The sequence below is a fragment of the Lissotriton vulgaris genome, chromosome 2_1 (assembly GCF_964263255.1).
Source record: "Lissotriton vulgaris chromosome 2_1, aLisVul1.2, whole genome shotgun sequence".
NCBI classification, from domain to species: domain Eukaryota; kingdom Metazoa; phylum Chordata; class Amphibia; order Caudata; family Salamandridae; genus Lissotriton; species Lissotriton vulgaris.
This window is the reverse complement of record NC_141687.1, coordinates 950,493,994-950,519,516: the sequence shown is the minus strand read 5'-3', so window position 1 is coordinate 950,519,516 and position 25,523 is coordinate 950,493,994. Positions and strand designations below refer to the sequence as shown.

At 47.0% G+C, this 25,523-nt stretch overlaps 1 protein-coding gene across 2 annotated transcripts in view; it reads left to right on the top strand.

The window, feature by feature from the left end:
- The window catches only part of AGO4 (argonaute RISC component 4), a 464,331-nt gene that overhangs the window by 81,150 nt on the left and 357,658 nt on the right, over window positions 1-25,523 (top strand). For both annotated transcript variants that reach the window (XM_086956500.1, XM_086956502.1), the window contains exon 3: window positions 8,541-8,661. In XM_086956500.1, the coding sequence (XP_086812626.1) occupies window positions 8,541-8,661 (121 nt within the window). The remainder of the gene's footprint in view (window positions 1-8,540; window positions 8,662-25,523) is intronic.

The window sequence follows — 25,523 nt, the reverse complement described above, 5'->3', positions numbered from 1 at the left end:
AGGCAGGGCATAGACTTGTAGGAGGGGTTTGGGTAGAATATTTAGCTGGACAGAACAGAGTTATTTAAATAAGAAATATACAAATGTTATGATGAGGTTATTGTGCTTGGTAGTTTAACTTTTATTGCATTCACAATGCTTCTGCATAATGTATCAATTTTTTTGTAACTGCTGTACTTAAGCATGAGAATGCTTGGTGGAAATTCAAGAAAAAATTAACACCTCATGAGATCGCTATAAAGTTTTGCAGTACCAACTATTTGATCTGAGGGTGGTGCACTAAGATTGCTGTCACATTCACCAGCTTCAGGATTGCCTGTGGTATGGATTTGAGTCACAGGGTCATCCATGGAGACTTAGGATGCGTTTTTTGCTTCACATTTCCGTAGCGGCAGATGCGGTCAGTCTCTTCCACGGACTTCCAAGTACTTTTCCATCTTCAGATGAGCAGATGCAGGCCGTTCACAGATGCAGGGCCCTTTTCACTGCTGCAGCACTGGACTCTGATCACAGGGGCTCTGGGTGGTTTATCTCCTTTGGGTGTATGCGAGAAAGTGCCCTCTTTCTTGCATGGTATTCCCCCACTTTTTGCTGAAGTGCTGATGTACTTTGTGTACCCTGGGCTCCTACTAATCCGGAACCTTGTTCCTTCCCTAAAACTGCATTGAAGCCTAATCCCAATTGGTATCTCTGGCCACATGTCAGTCCCTGGTAAATGGTACCATAGGTACCCAGGTCACTGTGACCAGAGAAGGCCTCTAAGGGTGCAGCACTTATTGTGCCACCCTTAGAGGCCCTGTACCCTGACACACACACACGGCCTTTGCAGGCGGCATGTCTTGGTGCAGAGCAAAGTGAAGAGTCGACATGGCACACATCCCTGTGTGCCATGTCCACAAACCACTGCCCTGGCATAGATCAATCACCCCTCTCCGCGGGTGCCCTATGCTAGTGTTGAGGGTACAGGTTCATGAGCCCTGTATCCCTACAGTACCCAGGTCCGTTCCTGGGCACTGTAAGTAAAGTGCTGCCATATATGGTGCTGGGAGGTCGTCATTATTAGCTCCACAGTGTCATAATGGCTACACTGAACACTGGGAACTTTGGTACCAAAGTTCTCAGCACATTAAACCCACACTGATGCCAGTGTGGGATTTAATGTAAAATGCACCACAGAAGGCATCTTGGAGATGCCCCCTGAAACTCGACCAACCTCTAGTGACCTGACCGAGTGGCTGCCACCACCAGACATGTTTCTGGACCCTTTGGTGAGAGCTTGCTGCTCTCGGGGCCTGAAACAATGCACATCCTAGGACGAGGTGCCAAGCCTCCTCCCATCCTGCCTTTAGTGACCCTCTCCAGACCATTTGCTGCTTTCAGCAACTGGTCCCCACTGGTTCTACCCCCCCCCCCCTTTTGGGTTGGAGAACCAGCGGGAAAAACAAGTGAGGAAGAGGGGTATGCCCACCTCTGCCAACTCACCCCTAAGGTGGGGGAGGCGAGGTTAAGCACAATCTCGAGTCCCCGCCATCTTGAGGATGGGGGGACCCAGCCAACCAGAGACAGGCTCCTGACCCCCTCCCACGAGAGTGGCAGGATAGGGGGTGTACCCACCCCAGGGAAGGGACCCATTTGTCCCTGCCCTTAACCTACCTGTAACTCATCTAAATTTAGTATTTAGGGGCAGCTTGAAACTTCCTTTCTCACATCCAGCCTACCTACAAGAAGAAAAGGATGAAGAGCCGTGCAGAGCTAACAAGAGGATGACGCCCACTGACTTGGCACCAGCCCTAGAGGCCTGTCTCCCCTCGAACCTGGTCCTGCAAAACGCTGGTGTGTCCAGCGGCCAGCAACTTCCAAAAACCCCAGCGGACCTGCCTGAATTAGCTTTCCAAGCAGTTTCTCCCGTGAACACCGGATGTGTTTAAACTGCAGCTTCTGGTGGCAGCCAGGAACTGCAAATCCAGCCCACTCTGCACCCGCAGAACCCGGCTCGAGCTAGAGTGTAAAAACCATGAGGAGGTCCCTCCCGCGATCCTGACCCGAGATCCGTCGACCCCTGTCCTGCCTCAAGCCTCCTGACCACACCTGCAGCCTCAATCCAGAGGACCCTCCTACTGCGACCAGAGCGGGTAAGAAAATCTGACTCCCAAAGGCACCCCTGCACCCGACGCCCCATGGCTTTGTGTGTCTGAACCAACAGTGCCTAACTAACCCTCAGCATCCCAACTTACCCCTCGAAGTGGTGGTTGAACCTGGAAGATCTTCGTCCCCCGAGCCTGCAGTGTTTCTTTGTCCCGGAGGTTTTCCATTGAAAACAGGGCACATGACCTCAAAACGGCACCCTGCACCAGTCCGCCCTAGTGCCGCTGAGGGTGCACCTTTGGTGCTACTTACGACCCCAACTTACCCTGAGCTTAACCCTAGGAGCTTTGCTCCCACAACCCAGTGGCCTGCTTGCCAGCAGCCACCGACCGGAGACCCCATAGCACCTATTGGATAACATTGGGCCTCAACACTCTGCACCTAGTGCCGCTGAAGGTTCAACAGTGCATCACTGACCCTGGGAGACCCCAGAGTCTAACTCCAGAATCTTATCTTCCACAGTTGTTTACTTACCTGCAAACTGATCACCTGTTTTTCATCCATAGGATAACCTTGAAAATGTTCCCTCCAAAAAACGACTGTGTGGAGTTTTGAAAACTATAGATATTCCTTAAAACTTGTACAAATAACCAAAATGTGGTGTTCGAGGCATATGAGCTGCAGATATCACACTTGGCATTAGATCGCCATCTGGTGTTTGTTTTGGATGCTTGCAGGTTGTTGTTGTCTTGAAGATGTCTTTGTAGTCACGAGGTAGGTGACTCCTCCCTTGGACGATAGTGCGTATGGGCATCGACTACATCCTCAGATTGTTTTTTTCCGCCATTGGGTTCGGATGCAACTTTTCCGCTCCGGTTCTAGATCTACGTTGTAAAGTATTTCGACGCGAAGAAACTTCCTTAACTCTTTGGATTAACTTTGAAACATCTCAACCTTCGAAGCAACTTAATCGGCTTGATTCCGGTCATCGACGCGGGCCGTTGGGCCTATCCACGCCGTGAGGCCTACAGCTCATGGAAAGGAAGCCATTAAAGAAATGCCCCCAGTGTGGAGTAAAAATTATGCACGGTGACCATCACAAGGTCTGCAACCTGTGCTTCACCTCAACAAGACAAGTCCAGCTGTCCAGCCTGCGCATCCTTTCGATCAAAGACCATTCGAGATCGAAGGGCCCGTAGACACATCATGCAGAAATCAGCTCTGGAACCGGTGGACATCTTCGAAGGCCCAGATGTCCCAGAAGATTCCGAAGATCTCAATCATGTCAGAGGCAGAATACTCCGATGACTCCATCACTCCGGGTCAAAGAGTGAGCACTACTGCCCCTACCCCAACCCCACCACCAAAATCTAAGGGAGGAGAACCAGCGGAAAAAACAAGTGAGGAGGGCAGGCGTGCCCACCTCTGCCAACTCCACCCCTAAGGTGGGGGAGGTGAGGTGAAGCACAACCTCGAGTCCCCGCCATCTTGAGGATGGGGAGACCCAGCCAACCAGGGACAGGCTCCTGCCCCCTCCCACTGGAGAGTGGCAGAATAGGGGCTTTACCCACCCCAGGGAAGGGACCCATCGGTTCCTGACCTTTACCTACCTGTAACGCCCCTAAATCTAGTATTTTGGGGCACCCTGAACCTTCCTTAGATCCAGATTCCGAAACTACAAAGAAGAAAGAAGACCTGCCGTGCAGCTGCTAACAAGAGGACCACACCAACTGACTTGGCCCCAGCTCTACCGGCCTGTCGAACCTCGAACCAGCTCCTGCTGAACCCCGGCGTCTCCAGTGGTCTGCAACCTCAAAAACCCCGGAGGACCGGACTGCCTTACTCATTTAAAGACTGGGACTCCCACGAGCAGTGGTTATGCTCAAACAGCAACAACCCCTGGTGCCAGCCAGGAACCGCAAATCCAGTACACTCTGCACCCGCCGAGCCCTGCCTGTGCCTTTGTGAACAGGCAATGATTTCGTCCCCCTGGCAACTGTGACCATGAATCCAGCACACAAGGACCCCCTTCGACGCTCCTGATGCCTGCTGCCTCACAACCAGGGACCCCTCCAACCGCGCCCAGCAGAGTGTTAGATTTCCCAACACCAAAAGACACCCCTGCACCTGGTGCCCCACGGCCCCCTTTGCCCAACTCCTCGGTGTCTACCCAACCTTCAGCTTCCCAACTTATCTCTCCAAGTGGTTGTCACACCTGAAGAATCTCCGTCCCCGAGCTTGCAGCCTTTGTTCGTCACGCAGCTTTCCCATTGAAATCCAATGGGTGCCGGACGGCCCAAATGCACCCTTCACCCAGCCACCCCAGTGTCACTGGGAGTGCACCAACTGTTCTGAACTACTTCCCCACTTGCCCTGAGTAAGTGACCAGGAGCTCCGCTTCCATAGCCACGTGGCTTGCCTGCTAGCAGCCACCAAAGGCCCCCTACCCGCTATAGGCAGGCATTGGGCCTACTCTCGCTGCACCCGGCTGCCCTTTTGCCGCTGAGGGTGTAACAACTGTACCTACCTGACCCTGGGAGACCCCTGAGTCTTACCCCAGAACTTTAACTCTGCCAGTCTATAATCTACATTTTCTCCATAGGGTAACATTGGCTGGTTTTCCCTTGGAAATTCTTTCAAGTGTCGAGTTTTGAAACTTTGAAATATTCACTAAAAATCACCCGATCAACGAAAATGAAATTACTAATTCGTTACCAGGAGAGATCAGAGTGCTGGATCTTTGTGCCCAGCACTGACCTTAAAAGTAATTAAAACAGTGATTTTCTAATCACCTGATTTCCTTCCGTAGGATAACATTGCCTGGTTTTTGCCAGAAATATTTCTAACTGTCCATTTTCAAAACATACAAATATTCCTTCAAAATCACCTCTGTAACAAAAACGATTTATTTCAACTGTTTGCAGGAAATGCATCAGGGCTGAATCCAGGATCCAGCCCAGAGTAAGAAAAACGTATGCAAACTAATGGATATTGCATTTACTTAAAATTCCCACTGAGCTCAATGTTATTATTATGTTAAGATTTTGTAGCATATTGCAACAACTGTATCTATTGCAGTATTCAACTGTGGCACCTAATTCTGAGAAAGTATAAAACAATATATTTTTAAATGCAAAACATTTGGCCTAGAGTTGTGTTCTTGTGTGCGAGACCATTTGCTGACTGCGGGTGTACAACAAATGCTTTACAATGTCCTCTGATACTGCCTTACTGCTCGACCAATCTACCACTTTAGACAGTTAGGTTATATCTAACTTTAACCTCTGCCAAACCTCTGGGGACTGTGGACTCTGTGCACACTGTAACTTACTTTGGTGCAGTATATACAAAGCCACTTTCTTACATATATAAAGAGCCCGCTTCCTACAGTGAGTACAATGTCCGTCAACCAGTGGCATGCTGTGGGCTATGAAACCCTGTGAGATTATATCCCAACGAAAAATTTGTTACACTTCCCGATGCTGTGGAAACCTTTAACTTGGCACCGGGCAATTTTCAGAGTTTGCTAGGATTGCAGACACAGTAAAATGATTTTGGCCAGACTTCCGGACGCACCCTGGGGTCCCAGACTCTAATGACTCTGCTCAATACGACTGGGGGATGAAAGTTTGTTTCCCATGTTTACAGGGCACTTCAGGAGGACGTCCTGTCGCGCACCCTAACAGCTCAGGGTAGATGGCAGGAGATACTGGGTGACCCACTTAAAGATTAGGAGTGGAAAGGCATACATGAGTGGGTGAAGAGGACCTCCACCAATGCATGGTTTAAATTACTACAATATAATGTAGTCCACTAGATCTACATCTCCCTGAAAATGTTGCGTGCTATTTATACTGGGAGGGCGTCCTCCTGTCCACGCCATGTGACTGGAGCAGATATCCTGAACGTGCTGTGGCGGTGCCCCATACTAGACAGCTATTGGCAAGCTGTGGTTACTAGACTGAGCAGTTACAGGGTGGACGGTCTCCGGAGATCTAAAACCCTGCTTTCTTGGTATAATTCCGTTACGAAAGTGGTCACACCAGGCAATGAAAAACCTTATTAGAAAATTCATATTGCTGGGACTAGTGATTGCGAAGCTTAGGGTAGTGATCCAATGGATGTCACCTAGCACTCTGTTGGTGGGCAGTTAGCTGAGACATGGCATAGTGGGCAGTAGCAGAAAGTCACGTGCGGAAATCTTGAGACATTAAGTTGCAAGATGATTTACTGGCATGGGTTGCAATGCTCGCAGAGTTACTTGAGCCGCCCAACGCTAGATCACCATGAGAAATGCTTGCGACTGTGCTTGAGGGGTACAGATGGAATACATGAAATGCTTGGTGAGATGGGAACGTGTTGAGGGGCGGGAGTTGAATTGACAATGTAGTGTGTAATCTGGAGCATCATGAGTCCATTGTACACAAAGCTCGAGAATGCGCTCAACAGCTGTCCTTTGGCTACAGTGAATGCCCTATATATTGTCCTGTGGGAATGTTACTGGGGAGCAGTCGGTGGGGGTATATTAACAGGATAGGAAGAATGTTATAACTTAGCATTCCTGATTATAATACATTTTAATAAAGTTATACAAAGAGTATTGAAGATCTATCCGAGAGAGAAGTGACAAAATAACTCCCTGGAATTAAGAGCCAGTGACTAAAGAGCATATTTACAAATGGATAATTCTTGTAAAAACAAAAGTTTTGCCTCGATTTGTTCCTTGATCACTATATGAGTATTGAGAGAATACGTCTGTGTGCGGGGAAATACGTTGGCTGGGCTTTTAGACTGGTCACTGCTTTGGTCTGTCAAATTTCAAAATTATTGCAATTAATAGAATTTGTATTATTAGTAAATGCTTATTATTACCAAATTGTAAAAGAACATCCTTTTATTGATTCTTTTCAATGTTAATATATGAGCTTATGAGTAGGGTAAACTTCAAAGCTAATTGAAATAAAAAATGCTATTATTTGATTGAAAAGTCTCCTCGATTATGGTTTGGAATAACTTTGCCTTCATCGGGAAGACATTTTTCAAAGTACCTGAAAAAGCAGTAAAATGGTTTTATATGTTTAAAGCACACTTAACCCCTTCCATGCTGATGACGAACCCCAGCCGTCATGCACGACGGTGCTCGTGTGCTGATGACGGCTGGGGTTCGTCACGGCCCGCCTCTGTTCGTGTTTACAGCACACCAGGGGAATCTCGGCCGCATGGAAGGGGTTAAATGTAGCACATGTCCTACGTCCTTCTTAATAACTCTACCTGATGGTCCAAAGGTTCGTGAATTTTCAAATTTTCACATTCCCAGTGTTCAATCATTTGCATCTCTGAGCTTTTCTATGATCTTCTCTTCAGTCAGTGCTGTATAATCCACTAATTAGATGTTCAGCCTTTTAATCGTATTTTATTCCAATCTTCTATTTCCTGCAGTTTTCTCTGATTTAGTGTCTTGCCTTAACTGACTACGGTCGAGCAAAATGTTATCTGATCTGTCAACTTTGATAGTTTTTGTTCATCATATTGGGGAGAGGATGTAGCCTTACGGCTAGAGCGGTCAACTTCGAAGCTGGGGAACCATTTTCGAGTCTCTGCAATGACACTAAAACATCCTGTGATTCTGGGCAAATCACTTAATCTCCTCGTGTCTAAGAAAAATGACTGTGTCCATGTGTAACAAAACTGGTGCTCATGTAAAGCGCTCTGATATCCGATTTCTCTGTTCTAGTTTGCGCTACATAAAACTCTAAAAAAAAAAAACAACAAAAAAAAACTTGTTACTTATCCTTTATGGGCTCCGGAGTAGCGTACTACTCGCCAATAAAGCCACTCAACATCCCCAGGGGTAACAAGCGCTATATAAATGCGAACCTTTTTTCCCCTCTTTTACCCAGCCGCTATCCTTCTGAATCCAAATGACTGACTAACCTATCCACCACTCAAATTACTTGCATAGTTCACTATACTAATTCTTTAGCGTGCTACTCGCCAAAAAAGTTCGGAGACTCGTCAGGGTAATAAGGGCTATATAAATGCAAATACAATACATGCTGAACAATCCTGGAATTGTGAAGTACTGAAAGCATACAAATCAGTTTATGGTATTTCCAAAATAATCTATTCCAGAAGTTAGGTAGGACTTGAACATTTCAATCTGTATCCTTAATCAGCATTACCAAAATAATTGTGCTCATGCCATTTGAGGTTTAGCATATAATAGTAGTAGCGTGATTGAAAATGCATTGCTTGATTAGATTCGTTTCGAGGCAGTTATGGGCGATCAGTTGGAAAGGTGCAGCAGTGAATGTACCACATTTCATTCTCCTCATGGTTCCACAATGTTATCTGTTGGCTACGGCACATTCGGTTGTAGTATATTAGTTTTTTCACTTGAATTACAGAGAACCTCCATTATTTAACACTCTTAATTTTTTTGCTGTTCTTTTCAGGGAGGTCGTGGATACCATGGTGCGGCATTTCAAGATGCAAATTTTTGGTGATCGGCAGCCAGGCTATGATGGTAAAAGAAACATGTACACGGCGCACCCTCTGCCTATTGGCAGAGACCGGGTGAGTATATCGGGAGTGATTCTGACATATTTGAATGTCAGAAGAGGGGCCCTATAATTCTAAACCTGAATGGATATATGCACCTGCAGCCCAATTTTCATGATTATGTTGGAATGCCGGTCTCAAGAAGGGGTGCACTGCAATGGTGTAGCAGTGCAAGTGGGGCAATAATGCCTTCATGTTATGCAACAGAAAGGATTCAGTTTCATGCTGGCCGTGCTTTGGACGAAAAACCAATACTGTGAGGTGTTTCTGGATCATAGAAAAACAACGAAGTGAAGTTCTCCAGTATTAGGGGTGTCTTTCATAGATTCACATGCCTGAATCATTCCCCGTCGTTGGACTGGGAGTCCCATGGTACATAAAAAAGCAATAATATGCCATAAATATGTAGTATATACCAATAAAAACAAACCAGGAAGTAAAGTAGCCAAAGCTACAGTAGGAAAAACTTCCACATCTATGACTATCCCAGTCCTTTTGTATAGTCCAAACTACAGCTAATCAGGCGTCAGCACCCACCAGAATGTTCTCCCCAGAGGCTCAAGCTCTCATATTTTCTACCGCACGTCGTGTGAAGGGAGTCTCCCTGAGCTCTGCTCACTTTTTTCAACTCTATCTTCCTCTTTTGTATATTTTCTTCTAGAATGTCTTCAAAGAAGTCTCTGTTTAGAGCCTATGAATCTTGTGGTAAGCTCCGGCTTTTTAAAGAGGACCCCCACAAAAAATGTATTTGTCTCTATCCAGATCACCAAGTCAAGGACTGCAAGATCTGCAGAACTTTTCCTCAAAAGACTCTCCAAGACAGAGAGGGTCGGTTGCTTTTGTGGCTACAAAAGCTTAAGGATTCTGATAATCCTGTGTCTGAGGTTGGCAGTATTGCCTCTGGTTCCACTTCAACATCTACTAAGAGGCCTGCGTCTTAAGTATTGACATCGCCTGGGGCTAAGGTTGCTAAAAAACATCAACCTTCTAAGGGATCTGACAAGCCTTCCACTTTTAAGGCTAACCCCACAGGCAAGGACTTGGAGAGTTCTTCTGTACCTCAAAAACTGTCCACCAAGAGATTGCCTCAGACAGCTGACAAAGTTTCACCTCAGGAAACTTCATTATCGTCGACGCCATCTTCTGTCTTCTCGTCGACGAAGGCCTCCGTCGACACTACATCTACGTAGACTATGACCTTCTCGCCCAAACCCAAGATGATCATGACGACGACAGCTTCTTCACCTACCATGGTCTATGTAACCGTTAGACCTCTCTCGTCGACGACGGCCATCGTCTCCTCGTCGTCCGCTCCTCTGAAGGCTCTACCGTCGACGAAGAAGATGCCATCGACGGGTTCGTCGGCGAGCTCCACTCCGTCGACTAAGTTACCGCCGTCGACGAAGACGTCGACGAAGGTCGTACCGTCGACTAAGCCCAATCCGTCGCGAAGCCCAATCCGTCGACGAAGCCTATACAGTCGACGACGGAACCTTTGACGTCTGCTCCTGTAGCAGCGGAAAACAGTCGACGACGCAATTGTCATCTTGCACTGCGTTGCAGGTCTGGTCACCGCCGACTGTGTTCTTTAAACCAAAGCAGTCTTAAACTCAAAGGCAAGAGACAGTTTTTCCACTTTCACCCCTGCATATTTCACCTCAGAACATCATCGCAGGTTCCTGACCAACCTTTAGACTCGGACAGTGAGGATGACGTGGTTCATACATTCGGAGCAGCCACTAGTCCTTCTGAGCTAAATATAAAGTTTCAAGAAGAGGCACAGGAGGATGAACAACCACCTGTACAAATGGCGCCCCAGATACTGTGTACCTGTCGTGCAAGTACCAGTTGCTTTACTGACCAACCTAAAATATATGTTGGATGATTATTATAGAAGGTTTCCGCCATCTGAAACTACAGGCTCAGTGCCTGTTACTCCGGCTACTGAAGCGCCTGTGCCAGTTTTACAACGAACAAATCCTGCTTCACCTACACCGCAGTCTCAGGTGGAGGAAGTGGATCCTCCGGCTTCGGAAGAAGGGGAACAAAGAGAAGGAGAGGTACAGGATGAGTCGGAGTGGGATGAATACCAGGTGCAGACACCTTCCCCTTCGCCTCAGTCTCAATTTCACCACCGGTGGACGTGGGTAGCTTCCACTTTTTAATGGAGCGTGCAACTAAACGTTTTCATATTGATATGGAGCATATAGAACAAGACTGTTTCCTATATGACTTTAAAGATCAGCCCAAGAAACAGATTAAGTCTATACCCATCATTGACTTTATTTGGCAGGAGGGTATAAAAGTCATGGCAACCCCGGCATCCATTCCTCCAGTCCTGCCAAGAATGGAAAAGAAGTACAGAGCACCGGACAAATCTCCTGTGTGCCTTATTGGGCAGCCGAAGCTTGACTCTGTCATTGTCCAAGCAGCCCAAAAGAGGACTAGGAACCCTTCTTTTCCGGTTACAGCCCCGCCAGACAGAGATGGCAAACGCCTAGATTCGATAGGGAAGCGAGTCTCCACTATGGCGGCTACGACTGTTCGAGCGGCTAATTCATTGGTATCTTAGGAAGGTATGACTGACAGATGTGGTCAGACATTGCACCATTCATTGACCACCTTCCAAGGCTGAAGCGCTCCAGATACTGCAGGAAGGCCAAAGAATCTCAGAAGAAATTATTGATTCAGCAGTGGATGTAGCCTCAACGTGCTTTCGACAGCTAGTGGGGGCTCTGGTTCTTCGTAGACAGGGGTGGATACGTTCTACTTCCTTTAGACAAGAAGTCCAAAATAAGGTGCTGGACATGCCATATGATGGTGAATATCTGTTTGGCCCACAGGTGGAGGAAGCCTTACAGACGATAAAGAAGGATACAGAAACAGCAAAATCCTTGGGCACCCTCCAATTCCGTAAGCCGCCCTTTCGAGGAGCGAGGGAACAGGGAGCGTCCTCCAACAGAGGAGGATATAACCAACAGTCCTCCTACAAACAAAACAATCAACAATATCATACCCAGCGCTACCAATCTTACGGCCAGAGAAAGCCTACTTATGCCCAGAACAAGGGAAAGACAAATTACCGCTGAAAAGATAAGCTCCAATGAGACATTTCACCAGCCACCACCGCTGCCCCGCTCTAGAGAAAAAATTGGAGGGCGAATATCAAAATGTTACTCAAATTGGCAGTCAATAACATCAGACAAATGGGTCCTGGAGATTGTGGCCAGGGGCCATGCCCTAGAATTCGAGAAATTTCCTCCAAATGTTCCCCCGAAAGGACCACCTCCAGCTCAACTGAAGGAGCTGTTTGCCCAAATCAGATTGATGATGCAAAAAGGAGCGATCGAGAGCATACCTCAGAAGATTAGGGGAATGGGGTTTTACTCCAGATTTTTCCTAATAAAAAAGAAAAACGGAGAGTGGCGCCCGATCCTAGATCTTCGCGCTCTAAACAAGTATTTAAGGTAATTAACTTTCAGGATGTTATCGCTTCAGGAAATATTACATCTTTTGGCAGCGGGAGATTTCATTGCCACCTTAGATCTCCAAGATGCATATTTCCATATCCCCATTCTACCTCGCCACAGAAAATTCCTGCGCTTCAGGGTGGCTGGCAGGGATTACCAATTCAAAGTCCTTCCTTTCGGACTACGGTCAGCGCCAAGAGTTTTTACCAAGGTTTTGGCTCCAGTACCGGCGCACCTCCGGCTGGAGGGAATCCAAATTTTCCCATACTTAGACGACTGCCTTATAAAGGCCAATTCTCGCGAGGTCGTACATTCTCAACTACAACAGTGTCTACACCTGTTCAAATCTCTGGGCCTGTCCATCAACCTCGACAAATCCCAATTGAGACCTTCTCAAAGACTAGCTTTCTTAGGAGCAACATTGGACACCCAGAAGCTCCAAGCTTTTGTCTCGGAGGAGAGACAAATGAAGATAAAAAACGGCGCAGAATCTGTTATCAAAAAAGTCAGTTTCCGTTCGGCTATACAAGTCTTTTCTGGGGATGATATCATCTTGCATCCCATTAATACCAAACTGTCGCCTCAGGATGAGACCGCTCCAGGAAGAACTAAGCCTGCAGTGGTTACAGGTCCCCGGCACTTTCAAAGATCTCATCAGGATCACACCGCTCATGTGGAATTCTCTCCGCTGGTGGACACAAAAACGACCTCCAACAGGGGTGTGCATTCCTTCAAGATGCACCAAGCCTCACCATCACTACGGATGCGTCTCTTTGGGGCTGGGGAGCGCATCTTCAGGGTCTCAAATCAGCGGCAAGTGGACTGCTCCACAAAGGCGATGGCACATCAACCGTCTGGAGCTGAGAGCCATTTTTCTGGCACTCAATGCGTTTTATGCACTCATTCAGGATGCCAATGTGTTGATAAGAACAGACAACACAACAAGCATGCATTACCTCAACAAGCCGGGAGGAACACTATCTCTTCTCCTATCCCAAGAAGCCCAAGAACTATGGGCATGGGCCTTAAAGCACAATATAAATCTTCAAGCAGTGCATGTTCCAGGAACAGTGAACGTCTTGGCAGACGCACTCAGCAGGACGACGGTCTCCACTCACGAGTGGGAACTACATCAGCAGACAGTGGAACGCATCTTTCGCCTGTGGGGTCGACCAGACCTAGATCTATTTGCGTCAAAGACCAACAGCAAATGCCAATTCTTCACAAGCTGGCATCCCCACAAAGACTCTCAGGGGAATGCGTTTTCGATAGATTGGTCTCTGACATATGCGTGCGCATTTCCACCGATTCCACTAGTCCCTAAGGTTCTGCGGAAAATGAAAAAGGAACCGTGCCGATTGATCCTAATTGCTCCCAGATGGCCGCACCCGTATTGGTTTACAGAGCTGCTTCTTCTGTCAGAGTGCGAACCGATTCCGTTGAATCCCATCCCGAACTTACTCAGCATGCAGAATGGTCAGGTTTATCATCCAGATCCGACATCACTGAGATTAGCTGCCTGGCGCCTGAGTACCGTGAGTACGCTCACCTAAACATCCCGGAGGAATGCAAGGAGGTTCTGGCCAAGGCAAGGGCACCCGCTACCATAAAGACATAGTCTTAAATGGAAGCATTTCTGCATCTGGTGTCGCTCAAACAGGGTTCACCCTTTTTCAGCAACGCCGGAAGAGATTCTACCTTTCTACCTGCAATTAGCAAAATCAGGCCTGTCTCACGCAACCCTGAAGGTTTTTCTGGCGGCGATCTCAAGGTATCGGCAGGATGGTACTAATTCCCTATACTCTGCGAGGATTATACAACAATTCTTTAAAGGCCTCTTTAGGATGTTCCCTCCAGTACGCCGACAGCCTCCTGCGTGGCATCTTAATGTAGTCCTGGCACAACTCATGCGTCATCCATTCGAACCCATCCACAAGGCCGACCTGAAATATATCTCTCGTGGAAGGTATCACTGCTGCTGGCTTTAACATTCTCCAGAAGAGTCAGTGATATCCAGGCTTTTACAGTTCACCATCCTTTCCTGCAGTTTACAAGTGACTCTGTGATACTCCGCACTAATCCGAAGTACATTCCTAAAGTACCTTCGGATTTTCACCTCAACGAACCTATAATTCTAAAGTCATTTTTTCCTAACCTGCAAACACCGGCGGAAAGGGCGTTGCATAATCTGGATATTAAGAGATGTCTTAAATTCTATCTGCAGAGGACATCCGCTTTGCGCACTTCTGACCAACTGTTTATCACCTACGGTGCTATTCATAAGGGGCAGGCAGTTTCGAAACAGACTATTGCGAGATGAATATCTTCTGCCATTGCCTTTTGCCATATGCAAGCAGGACGACCGTTGCAAGCAGCACCCAGAGCTCATTCCACAAGAGCTTTGTCATCGTCTACGGCTTTATTCGCTGGAGTTACTCTTCAGCAGATCTGCAGAGCGGCTACTTGGGCCTGTCGCCATACATTTACCAGACATTACTGTCTGGAGGCAACCAGCGAAGCTGATACTTCTGTGGGTCGTGCAGTTCTACGAAATCTTTTCAACTAAGGTGAGCCTCTGTTTTCCCACCTCCATTACTGCTGTCAGACGCTTCATATGTTATGTTTTTACACATGCTTACATGATTGCATTCTCCTATGCTTAAAATGATGTGTATTTTCAGTTTACACTGTTTTAGGACTTATATGCTGACAAGCTAGACAACCATTGACGTCTGCCTAGCACGGATGTGTACTGCTAGCTACTCTGATTCAGGCATGTGAATCTATGAAAGACACCCCTAATACTGGAGAAGAATAGGTACTTACCTGTAATCTGTGGTTCTCCAGTATTGGTGTCCTTCATAGATTCACATGCAACCCGCCCACCTCCCCTCAGAGGCTTTTAGGCTATTATGGTTTACCTTCACTCCTTGCGAGAAAATCTGAGAGCCTGAGCCTCTGGGGAGAACATTCTGGTGGGTGGTGGGTGCTGGCGCCTGATTGGCTGTAGTTTGGACTATACAAAATGACTGGGATAATCATAGATGTGGAAGTTTTTCCTACTGTAGCTTTGGCTACTTTACTTCCTGGTATGTTTTTATTGTCATTTACTACATATTTATGGCATATTATTGATTTTTTTATGTACTGTGGGACTCCCACACCGACGACGGGGAATGATTCAGGCATGTGAATCTCTGAAAGACACCAATACTGGAGAACCACAGATTACAGGTAAGTAACTATTGTTCGTATGGCTGAAGTACGGGGACCAATTGCATCATGAAGGGATATTTTTCTTTTGGCTGAAATGTATTATGTGCAAATGTGCAGATTTTTCCTTAATGAAGCAGTAAATCAATTTGCATAATCCAATTGAGTAGAATTCCCACAGACAATGTCAATTGATCTATCATTATGATCCTCTGAATTAAGCAAGCCCAAACATAACTCATAACAAGCGTTGGCAAAGCCAATAGGTCTTTGTGACCTATTGACCTAGCAAATCGTTCTTAGACTCTGCACAGCTTGCTAGATGCATTATAGTGTGGTTACAATTAATAATCGTTTTTACTTAGATTCAAGTTAGCTCAGTAACTAGCATACCAGTAACTGACAAAGAAAGCCAGCCAATGGTAATCAATGAGTGGGCCACAAGACCTAGGTTCTTGGTGTAAGCCACCACAGTATGCCTCGCAACAGACCGCTTATGTGCTGTCTAGTGGGCTCGACCTAACAGATCAAAGTTTAACTTATTTTGCTACTGGAGCCATATAATGCACAGTTTATGACTTCTATGGAACATTGATTCAACTTGGCAAAATGTTTGGTGCTCCTCCATTATTGTGATTCCAGCAAACCACAGGCAATTCCTCCTTGCTTCTGCACACTTCTTTTACAGGGGGTGATTAACAAATGAATAGATCCTACATTGCTTTTTATGTGTACGCCACTGCAAAACTGTTATTTTTAAAACCGTTATTGATTTTGCCACAAAACAGAGCAGCCATCAGACCGTACATGAGGATCGGTCGATCGAGACACCAGATGTCTAGTTTATGCATTGCACCCATCGTGGGTGCACCCCTTCTGCCCCTCCTCCCCCTTGTCTAGACCGTGTTAGGCTCAAATGTCTGCAAATCTGTTTATAACGACCAGTGTCTTCCACTGCAAGGCTTGAGCTGGATTCCCCAGTATAAGGACTATCGATTCCATATCCATAAGATTGAGGGCAGCCCCAAGCCATGTATATCGTTTGCTCCAAACTAAAGAAACAACTCGTCCTTTTCCATCCCTCTAGAGAAGATGTCCATGTGAGTCTTTCCAGGCTAAATTAAGTTTGGTATTCCTGTGCACTCCGGTTATCCCAATTTCAAGTGTATTAAGCGTTCGTTTCACAAATTCCTGTTTGTGCTTTTGTGCTGCAGAATCTGTTCCACTGTCTGTCGGTGGCCTTACTTAACGTGGTTGAGTGTGATCGACAAATCCAAACACTAAGATTTGCGCACTTCGTTTAACTGAAACTGTAAAATTGTTTCTTCACATCTTTTATCATCAAGTTCAATGAATGAAATTCAATTGTTCTTTGTATGGGTTACTTCACTTAGTTTATTTTCAAAAAATCAATTCATCCATGATACAGTGTAATCCATTCTTCATACAACATAACATTCATTTCATGTTCATGACTGCATCCAATGCATTTTGGTTCATCAAAACGCGACCCTTCCTCAGGGGTCCTGGTTTTGCTCTGATATAGGGCCGGCCGCCATTATTCAATGTACACCGGAGAATACACGTTACAATTTTACAGTTTCAGTTAAACTAAGTGCGCAAATCTTTGTGTTTGGAAGTCTTTCCAGGCTGCCATGCAGTTACATTTGGCAATAACTAATCCCTGCCACAAGTGGTCTTTGGTAACTGTTGCCATCTAGATTGTCAGTAATTAGTAGCAGTGATCTTGGAATTTCTTGGGAACCTGCAGCCCAAGCCTCTTCCAGGCATGCGAGCATCTGCTCCCAAATGGGCCAAATCATAGCACAGCTTCAAATAGTAAAAAGGTTCTCATGGGGGTCGTACACTAGCGGGCATAACTGTGTTTGAATAACTCCCGTTCTCCATGGCCTCACTCATGAGGTATACTCAATGGGGATATTTTAGTTGAATAGCACGACATTGAGAGGCTGTGGCAGAGGCCACCAGGGCCTCCCTCCAGTCTGTGAGCGCACCTGTAGGAAAGTGCCCCTATTTGACATGGTCGCCCCCACTTTTGAAATCTTACATGTTATGTAGACTAGAAGTGCACTTGTGCAAACCAGATTTCCAGTTCCAGGTCTTCCCCAAAACGGTACAATTTTGTCTCCTAATTGACAACACCTTTAGCACTCTAACTTCTTAGTAGATGGTACCCAGGGCCTGAGGTACTAAAGAGGGGTCCCCAAGGGCTGCAGCATGAATTTGGCCTGCCTAGGGACCCCTCACCAAACCCATGCAGGGCTGCCATCGCACGCTGTGTGTAGGTGCAGACAATAGTGAACACACATCATAACACACATCCTTGTGTCATGTCCTCCAAAACTACATGTAATATTTGTAATTAACCCATACAGCCCTAAGATAGGGTGCCTTCCATTACATGTGAGGACATATGTGCATGAGCAGACATGCCCCTGTGCAGGCAACCAAAGATACCTGAGAGGACATTCTGATCGCAGAAACCAGATGCCTGAAGACACCACTACACCTGTTTCTCCAAGCCAGAGTCTGTGGGTCAACGGTGTCATCGAGGTCCTCCAGAGACAGTCCACTGTGGTGTCTCCCCCAGTGAAATTTCAGACGTCGCCTGCAGCCTCTGCAAGCAGGCCCAGTCTACTGTTCCTGATAAGGGAAACTTGATGGAAGGAAGACAGAGCTGCACACATCGACCCTGGCCCATGGAGAGGTCCAAAGATGTCCCTAAGCATTAATGCCTGAGCCCCCTAATGATTCAACCTGACTGGCCTCCCAGTCCAAGCCTGCAGCCTCTTTATGCAAAGACCGATCCCCGGAGAGTAGCATTGGGCACCCAATGCGGTTTCCACCCCTGCACACGGCCACCCTAGTGCCGCTGGTGTTCTACTGGTGATACCTTGGACCTTGCCCACCACTGACCTTAAACTCATGTAGACTGGTCTTTTAAGTTGCTGTACTGTACCTGAATGCCATACTTGCTTTTAGAATAACATTGCAGCTTCTGAAAATTGCACTGACTTTTTAAATTCAAAAGTATTTATTTTGAAAAACCTACTCACCTGAACTAATTGATTCTGTGTATATCTATCTATCTATCTATCTCGGATCATTTAATTGAGTAGTGTCTCACTTATTGACTATTGTGGAAAATGTTTGAATGTTGAACACTCCCCTCTGATCGGTCTAAGGCTGCTCGACAATACTACCCCTTAGAAGAGCACCTTACGATTGCTAGAGCAAGCCCTGCCCACTTATAAGGGAACCCCTGGACTCTTTGCACAATATCTCATTTTGAATTAGTCTATTAAGAGCCAGCTTCTTACAGCACCTAAATCCCTGGCCTAAGCTTCCTGCAGACCAACACGCCAATCAAGTTCCCCACATCGCTGTGTCTTGTTGCCCACCCTTAAATGCAGTATCCGGGTCTCCAAACCCACCAAACGTCACTCGTCCAGGACCACCAAACAAGCAACCTTGTAATAAGACCTAATGTTCAGAGTAGACCACCCCATCAAAAGTAAATTTGAAATATTTATTCAGAGCAACTCTGGGGGTGGCTAGTTCCAGATAAAGATCCACAGAACTGCATTGGTGTAGATGAAAAAGGCTCCAAGGATTGGATGCGAATAGTTTTGAAGTTGTTAGGGCAGTTAGTCGTGGGAGGGCCACCATCTCAAACGTGGCAGATCTTCACAAAAAAGAACAAGCATTTACAATGCAATGGTCTCTGCATTATTAAAGGTAGAGCTATTGGCATTGCTCATGACATTTTGTTTTTTTAATCATAAATAAATGGCATTGTCATTTACATTGCCAATAGCTTAATCGCTTGCATATGCATGACCTATTGCATTTACACCCACACAGAGCCACACACATAAAGCCACCCACACACAAAGCCACCCACAGTCATTCACATAGTCACCCACACAGAGCCACCCTCACAGACAGAGCCACCACACATAGAGCCACCTACAAAAAAAGCTATCCACACAGAGCCACACACATACAGAGCCACGCACACACACAGAGCCACGCACACACACAGAGCCACGCACACACACAGAGCCACGCACACACACACAGCCACGCACACACACAGAGCCACGCACACACACAGAGCCACGCACACACACAGCCACGCACACACACACAGCCACGCACACACACACAGCCACGCACACACACAGAGCCACGCACACACACACAGAGCCACGCACACACACAGAGCCACGCACACACACAGAGCCACGCACACACACACAGAGCCACGCACACACACACAGAGCCACGCACACACACAGAGCCACGCACACACACAGAGCCACACACAGAGCCACGCACACACACAGAGCCACGCACACACACACACAGCCACGCACACACACACAGAGCCACGCACACAGAGCCACGCACACACACACAGAGCCACGCACACACAGAGCCACGCACGCACACACACACAGAGCCACGCACACACACACAGAGCCACGCACACACACACAGAGCCACGCACACACACACAGAGCCACGCACACACACACAGAGCCACACACACACAGAGCCACGCACACACACACAGAGCCACGCACACACAGAGCCACGCACACACACAGAGCCACACACAGCGCCACAGCCACGCACGCACACAGAGCCACGCACGCACACACAGAGCCACGCACACACACAGAGCCACACACAGCGCCACAGCCACGCACGCACACAGAGCCACGCTTGCAAACACAGAGCCATGCACACACAGAGCCACGCACGCAAACACAGACAACATAAATGCAGTGTGTATGTGTTAGCTGATCACTGCATAAGTGAGTCAAATAATGTGTTGAGGGTTTCACTTAATCAACTCATTCAGCTGTAATGCTTTAGGGACGAATTCTACTTGGAAGAGGTTTGATAACGTTTTTTAGACCCCCAAAAGAAACGTTTTGCTTCATTTGTGGGACCAATAAACGCTATTGCTACCTACACAATATAGATTTTTCACAAAAACTACAAAGCTGCTGGTTTTCAGTTAGTCAGAAAATGTGCAGTTTAAGTTTTGCCAGGCAGGAGTGTGCTTTTTCCCTTCGTCGTGCTGTGTGACTCTAAAAGGGGACGGAAGTGGTACTCACGGTGGTTGTCGGTGTTCTCCGGGACTATTTCCGCCAGCACGAAGGCCCCTTCCTCCACGGTGTCGAGCAGCATGGTGGCGGCCCGCAGCTGGTCACTGGTCGTCAGGTCCCTCCACGCACCCACGGCCTGCAGCTGTAGGAGGTCGTTTACCAACTCCACCATGGCTTGCGGAGCAGAGGAAACAGGATGACAAAAGTCTGGTGGGCCCGCGTGGGCTGTCAGACATCTCCTAAAACATTCTGTGTGATATGACTAATAATGTAGGGCTTAATAATAGGTATTAAACCCTGCGCTGCTCAATCCTCATCATGCTCCTAAATCAATAGACCTATTCCCGGCAAGTATTTTAAATTCACGTAAACACAACATTTCTCAAACAATCCATCTATGCAGGACAATCACCCATCTCGGTCAGCACACACAGGGTAGCTATAGATGCCGAAGGCATGGCCTTGCCCCCCTACCCTCTGCTCTTTCGTGCCGTGGAGGGCCACAGAAGATGCACTCCTGAGTAACAGAGAAAACAAGAAAAACGAGTGCAATCAGGGGGCAGAAGGCAAGAAAAACGAGTGCAATCAGGGGGCAGAAGGCAAGAAAAACGGCACAAACAGGGTGGCAGAGGCAAGAAAAACTGCACAAACAGGGTGGCAGAGGCAAGAAAAACGGCACAAACGGAGGGGCAGATGCAAGAGAAACTGAGGCACTTACACACACATCCTCCGGCTCCCAACCTTGCCAACCCACCGAACAGGCTCTTCCAAATTGCGCATGCGCACCTTTTAGCACGCACAATATATAACCGCACAAAATAAAAAACGAAAAACACCCAAAGTGCACCCCTCAGGTCTTTTACTATCTCAAGAGCAGTCACCAACCTGGGGGGCAGTTCCGGACAAACAGCAAACATATTACATGTATGTGAAAAATGTCTGCAGATCGAGAAAGAACTACTAGTGCCTCTGAAGTAATCGAAAGGTGTGACGTAGCTCTTTATAAAAAATAAAAAGGGATCACTACCCAACTGCAACCATCAGGCACGCCGCGTTCACAATGACAGACTTGTCTTTCCTCGAATAATCCATTGTTGTTGGGCTGAGTCAGCAGTCATTTGGGGAGCAGTACAGCCTATGGACTTTCAAAGCTCCTTCCGTTTCCCTCCATGACCAGCCATTACACACAGTCTGGTTTATTTTCAAAAGATGCCTTTTTGTGCCACTTCATAGGAACAACAGAAAATGATGCATTGTGAACACCCAATGATATAGATAGACAGACAGACATGTACACACACATCTGTTACCAGAACAGGACAAGTTCACAACTTCGTATGTAATGTCTCCTGTCTTTATACAGCAGAGAACACAGAATACTATCTCCCAACATACAATGACAAAAGTCACTTAACTGAGAATGAACAGTTATCTTCCAATAAAACAGGTTGGTTGCCTTTTTTACTTCCACTGGCTCCTCTGGTGTCTGCATTATTGTATACAAATGACAATGGCTCAGAGCATTGCATTGTCCCTGACAGTACTAATGAAATGTAACTTTCATTAGAAATGTTCTATATTTGTAGAACACAGCCTCCACCTCCCACTGCCCTCCACTTGAGCACAGGGAAGGTATAGCACCCCGAGCCGGAGCCCAGACGGAAATAATTCATCATGAGTCAGACTATTTAGAAATTAATTGACCGTGATGCTGTAAAACAATTTCTATTTGACAAAAGCTGGTGTACGCCCCCAAAAACAGAATCCTGCTTTCAATGCAGCCGCAACATAATGTGATCCCTTCACTGTAAACTGGATATTTCAATAGGGCGGAATATAAAGTCAAGGGATATGCATGCACGTTTAAAATGCACACAAAAATGTCTTAGAGTAAAATCGCTGAAGTCCTATTCAATGGAAGGGATCCATAAACGGCCCTCGTGTAACTTAAGTGCCTTCATTAAGACGAGGGCCTTAGGGCTACGACTACGAGGTCCTGCAAGAATCGCTTCTGCAACAGGACAACAATGCCTTACCTTCTGCACTTTCCACACACGTCAATTATAGTGCAAACAAATAACATCATCACAATACTTTCTATTGCCTGACAAGTGCAAGTCTCTCTCCCACCCAAACAGGAAAGCTTTTCAATCTCTGAAGTCTTAAGTCCACGTTTCACCCCTGCACCTGGTCTGGTACGTTTACCTTCATTTCTTAAGCAAAAAGTTGTCACGGACCTCTCTGAATTAGCCCCTGCCATACGTTTCCTATTTACAACGACCTAAAATGTGTTTTTTAGGAACTAGATACATAAGTATTTGTGAACTTAAATGCAAATTTAAAGTTAAAGGATTTCGAATAAAGTTTTAGGGAAAGCAAATACCACAAAGGTTCTGCCAACGTAATAAACCGCCTTATTGTATCTTCAAAGCATGTAATTGGTAATGCTTCGGAGGGGGACAGCATTGAGAAGCACATTGAACGTGCAACTAGCCTGTGCACAGTACTGATGGCTTGATTAGCACTGTAGTACAATCGAAGACTCCGTTTCTCCCACAGATACTCCATTTTAAGGAGTACTTTGATCTCCGTTCAAGTCAAATCAAGAACGTCGCGCAATGAGACTGCCCGACACACCCCACCAGTTAAGCCCGAACACCAGGCCTACTATGTGGTTTCATTGTGGCTTTCGGGGCGGGGATGACCTAGGCCAGCTTTCTTCATTCAGAAATCAACAGGCCAGAGACTATTTGCATTTCGAGGCGCACTAAACGGTGGCGGGGTTCGCTATAGACAGTCACTCAGTCATGGATGAGAGCCTGCACCAAAGTCAGGGTAGCTGCCAAAAAGCTCCTCGGCTGCCCTCTCATTAGCAGGGCAGACTTCGAAGGCTGCGCTGCAACGCAAGACTGCAGTTCCGCATAGTTACTTCACCGGGGAGGGGACATCATGAACAAGAGAAACGTCATTTTTAACACACATATTTAATGCAAAGAACTACAGGGGAAAAACCAAACTATGATGTGTCTGAAGAAACGTCCAGAAGATAAGAGCAGCGCACAAATACACCTATCACACACAAGCAAATTACCCCCCAAAATGGAGGAATGGCTATTTTTGTTTAAAGGGCCCCAGTTTAACAACCTACTTCTGAGCCACCTTCTTTTCGATTTATTAGTGTCATTTCGCCAAGAACCCCACTTCAAAGAACGCCCTCCATTTCAATAGGTCCTGTTAATGCAGGTCAGAGCGGTGAACGTGAAAAGTCACTGCAGGCCGCGGCGCAAACATCCCAGGCGGCGAGAATTAAAGGGCAGCCAATTAAACTAATCATAACGTCCCAGTGAACACAAGGAAGCTCACCTGGTACTTCTGGACGGAGGATGCGATTTCCCAACCCCGCGCAGGCCCTGGTTCTGTAATTACCCTGACCAGAATACTGTGAAATTACTACTCTGATCTACTAATGGCTGTCAAAATGAAACCGCCGTGGCTTCACGCGAAGAGGTCGGAACAAGATGGCGCAATGCTTTCTGACAGACAACTTCTAAAAACTCAAAAGGGAAAATTAACGGGATGTGCTCTGCGCTGCCAAAGACTTGCTCATTAATTACCAATTTAATCGCGGCTGGAGGCATGACATTACAAACAAGAAGCACAACTTGCCTGGAGTAGCAGCGAGGCTGTTCCAGGAAACTATGGCGGCCCAAGCTTCCAAAAATTTTTGGGACCGGGGGCGTGTTTAGCTGTCCTGACTGACGGACGACGTCACTGTCTAAAGAATAGCAAAACTTACGCCCCCAAATCCGAAAAAGACTGAGCTTCTTTGGAGGGACGGCTCTCTCCTCCAATGGCTGGCCTCCGTTTAGGAAGCCAGCCAATGGAGGAGAGACAGGGCAGGGAGGCGGGTTCCAAAGCGCTACTAAGGGTCATTAAATCTCCGACCCCAGACTGCGCAAGCGCAGCCTTTAGGTACGAGACCTAAAAAGGGGACGCCCAGGCCCAGATATCTTTCGATAGTCGAAGTATGGGCTTCAAAGTCCAGTCCCCTGCTCTTCAATTGTCTTCAGTCATATGTACACCCAGGTACCAGTATCAGTTGTTGACAATACACAGAATCTAGTGAGGAAGATATGAAATACTCTCCCTCTATTAAACCGGAGTCCTATTAAAAGATGGACGGTCAGGGCCCTACATATTAATGCCCTGACACTAGAATACAACCTCTGGGCACTTAACGGGAGAACAACTTCGGACCCCAATGGGGCTATGACACTTAACAGGCTGAATGGCCCCTCTCGCATTGACTATATCATCTTAGATTTAAGATTATGGGGGAACGTGATAGATATGGAGGTTAAACAGATGCCCGACAGTGACCATAATCCACTTTGCGCTGGCATTAGATGGGAAGTTAAAGGGAAGCCCATAAATCCTATTCTTTCCTCAAAAACAGTAGTCCCATCTAACTGCAATCGCAGGTTAAAATGGCACAAGGTGGCATGTCAGGAGGAAACACTGTCTAGCAGTGGCGGCTGGTCCATGGGGGCGTTTGGGCGCCGCCCCCCTGTTTTCTCGCCGTGAGAGAAGGCAAACAAAGGTAGTTATTATTACAATGATAATAACTACCATTTGTTTCTGCCTTGCCTTCTCGCACGGCGAGAAAGCAATAGTTCCTGTGTGGGCGGTGTTACTCGAGGGCAGGGGGGCGCGGCTTGCCCACTGTTGGTAATACTGTCTGTTTGGGCAGCCTGAAAGGCTACTCAAACAGGCAAGCCGCTCCCCCCTGCCCTCGAGTAACCCCTCCCACTCCCCCTGTCTCTCTGTATGCTGCTGTGCTGCAGCATACAGAGAGAAATGACGTCGGTAGGGCAGCCGGCCGAACCAATCACAGCGCTGGCTGCTGTGGAGGGGAGGGAGGCTGCCTGCCGCCTTCCTGATGTCGAGCTCAGCCCAGAGGAATTCGAATGCAGCGACGGTGGGAGTCGCAAGTCTCGAGTCTGTCTGGACTTAAGAAAAAAGCGCGAATCCAAGGTAAGCTGTTTATCCCACC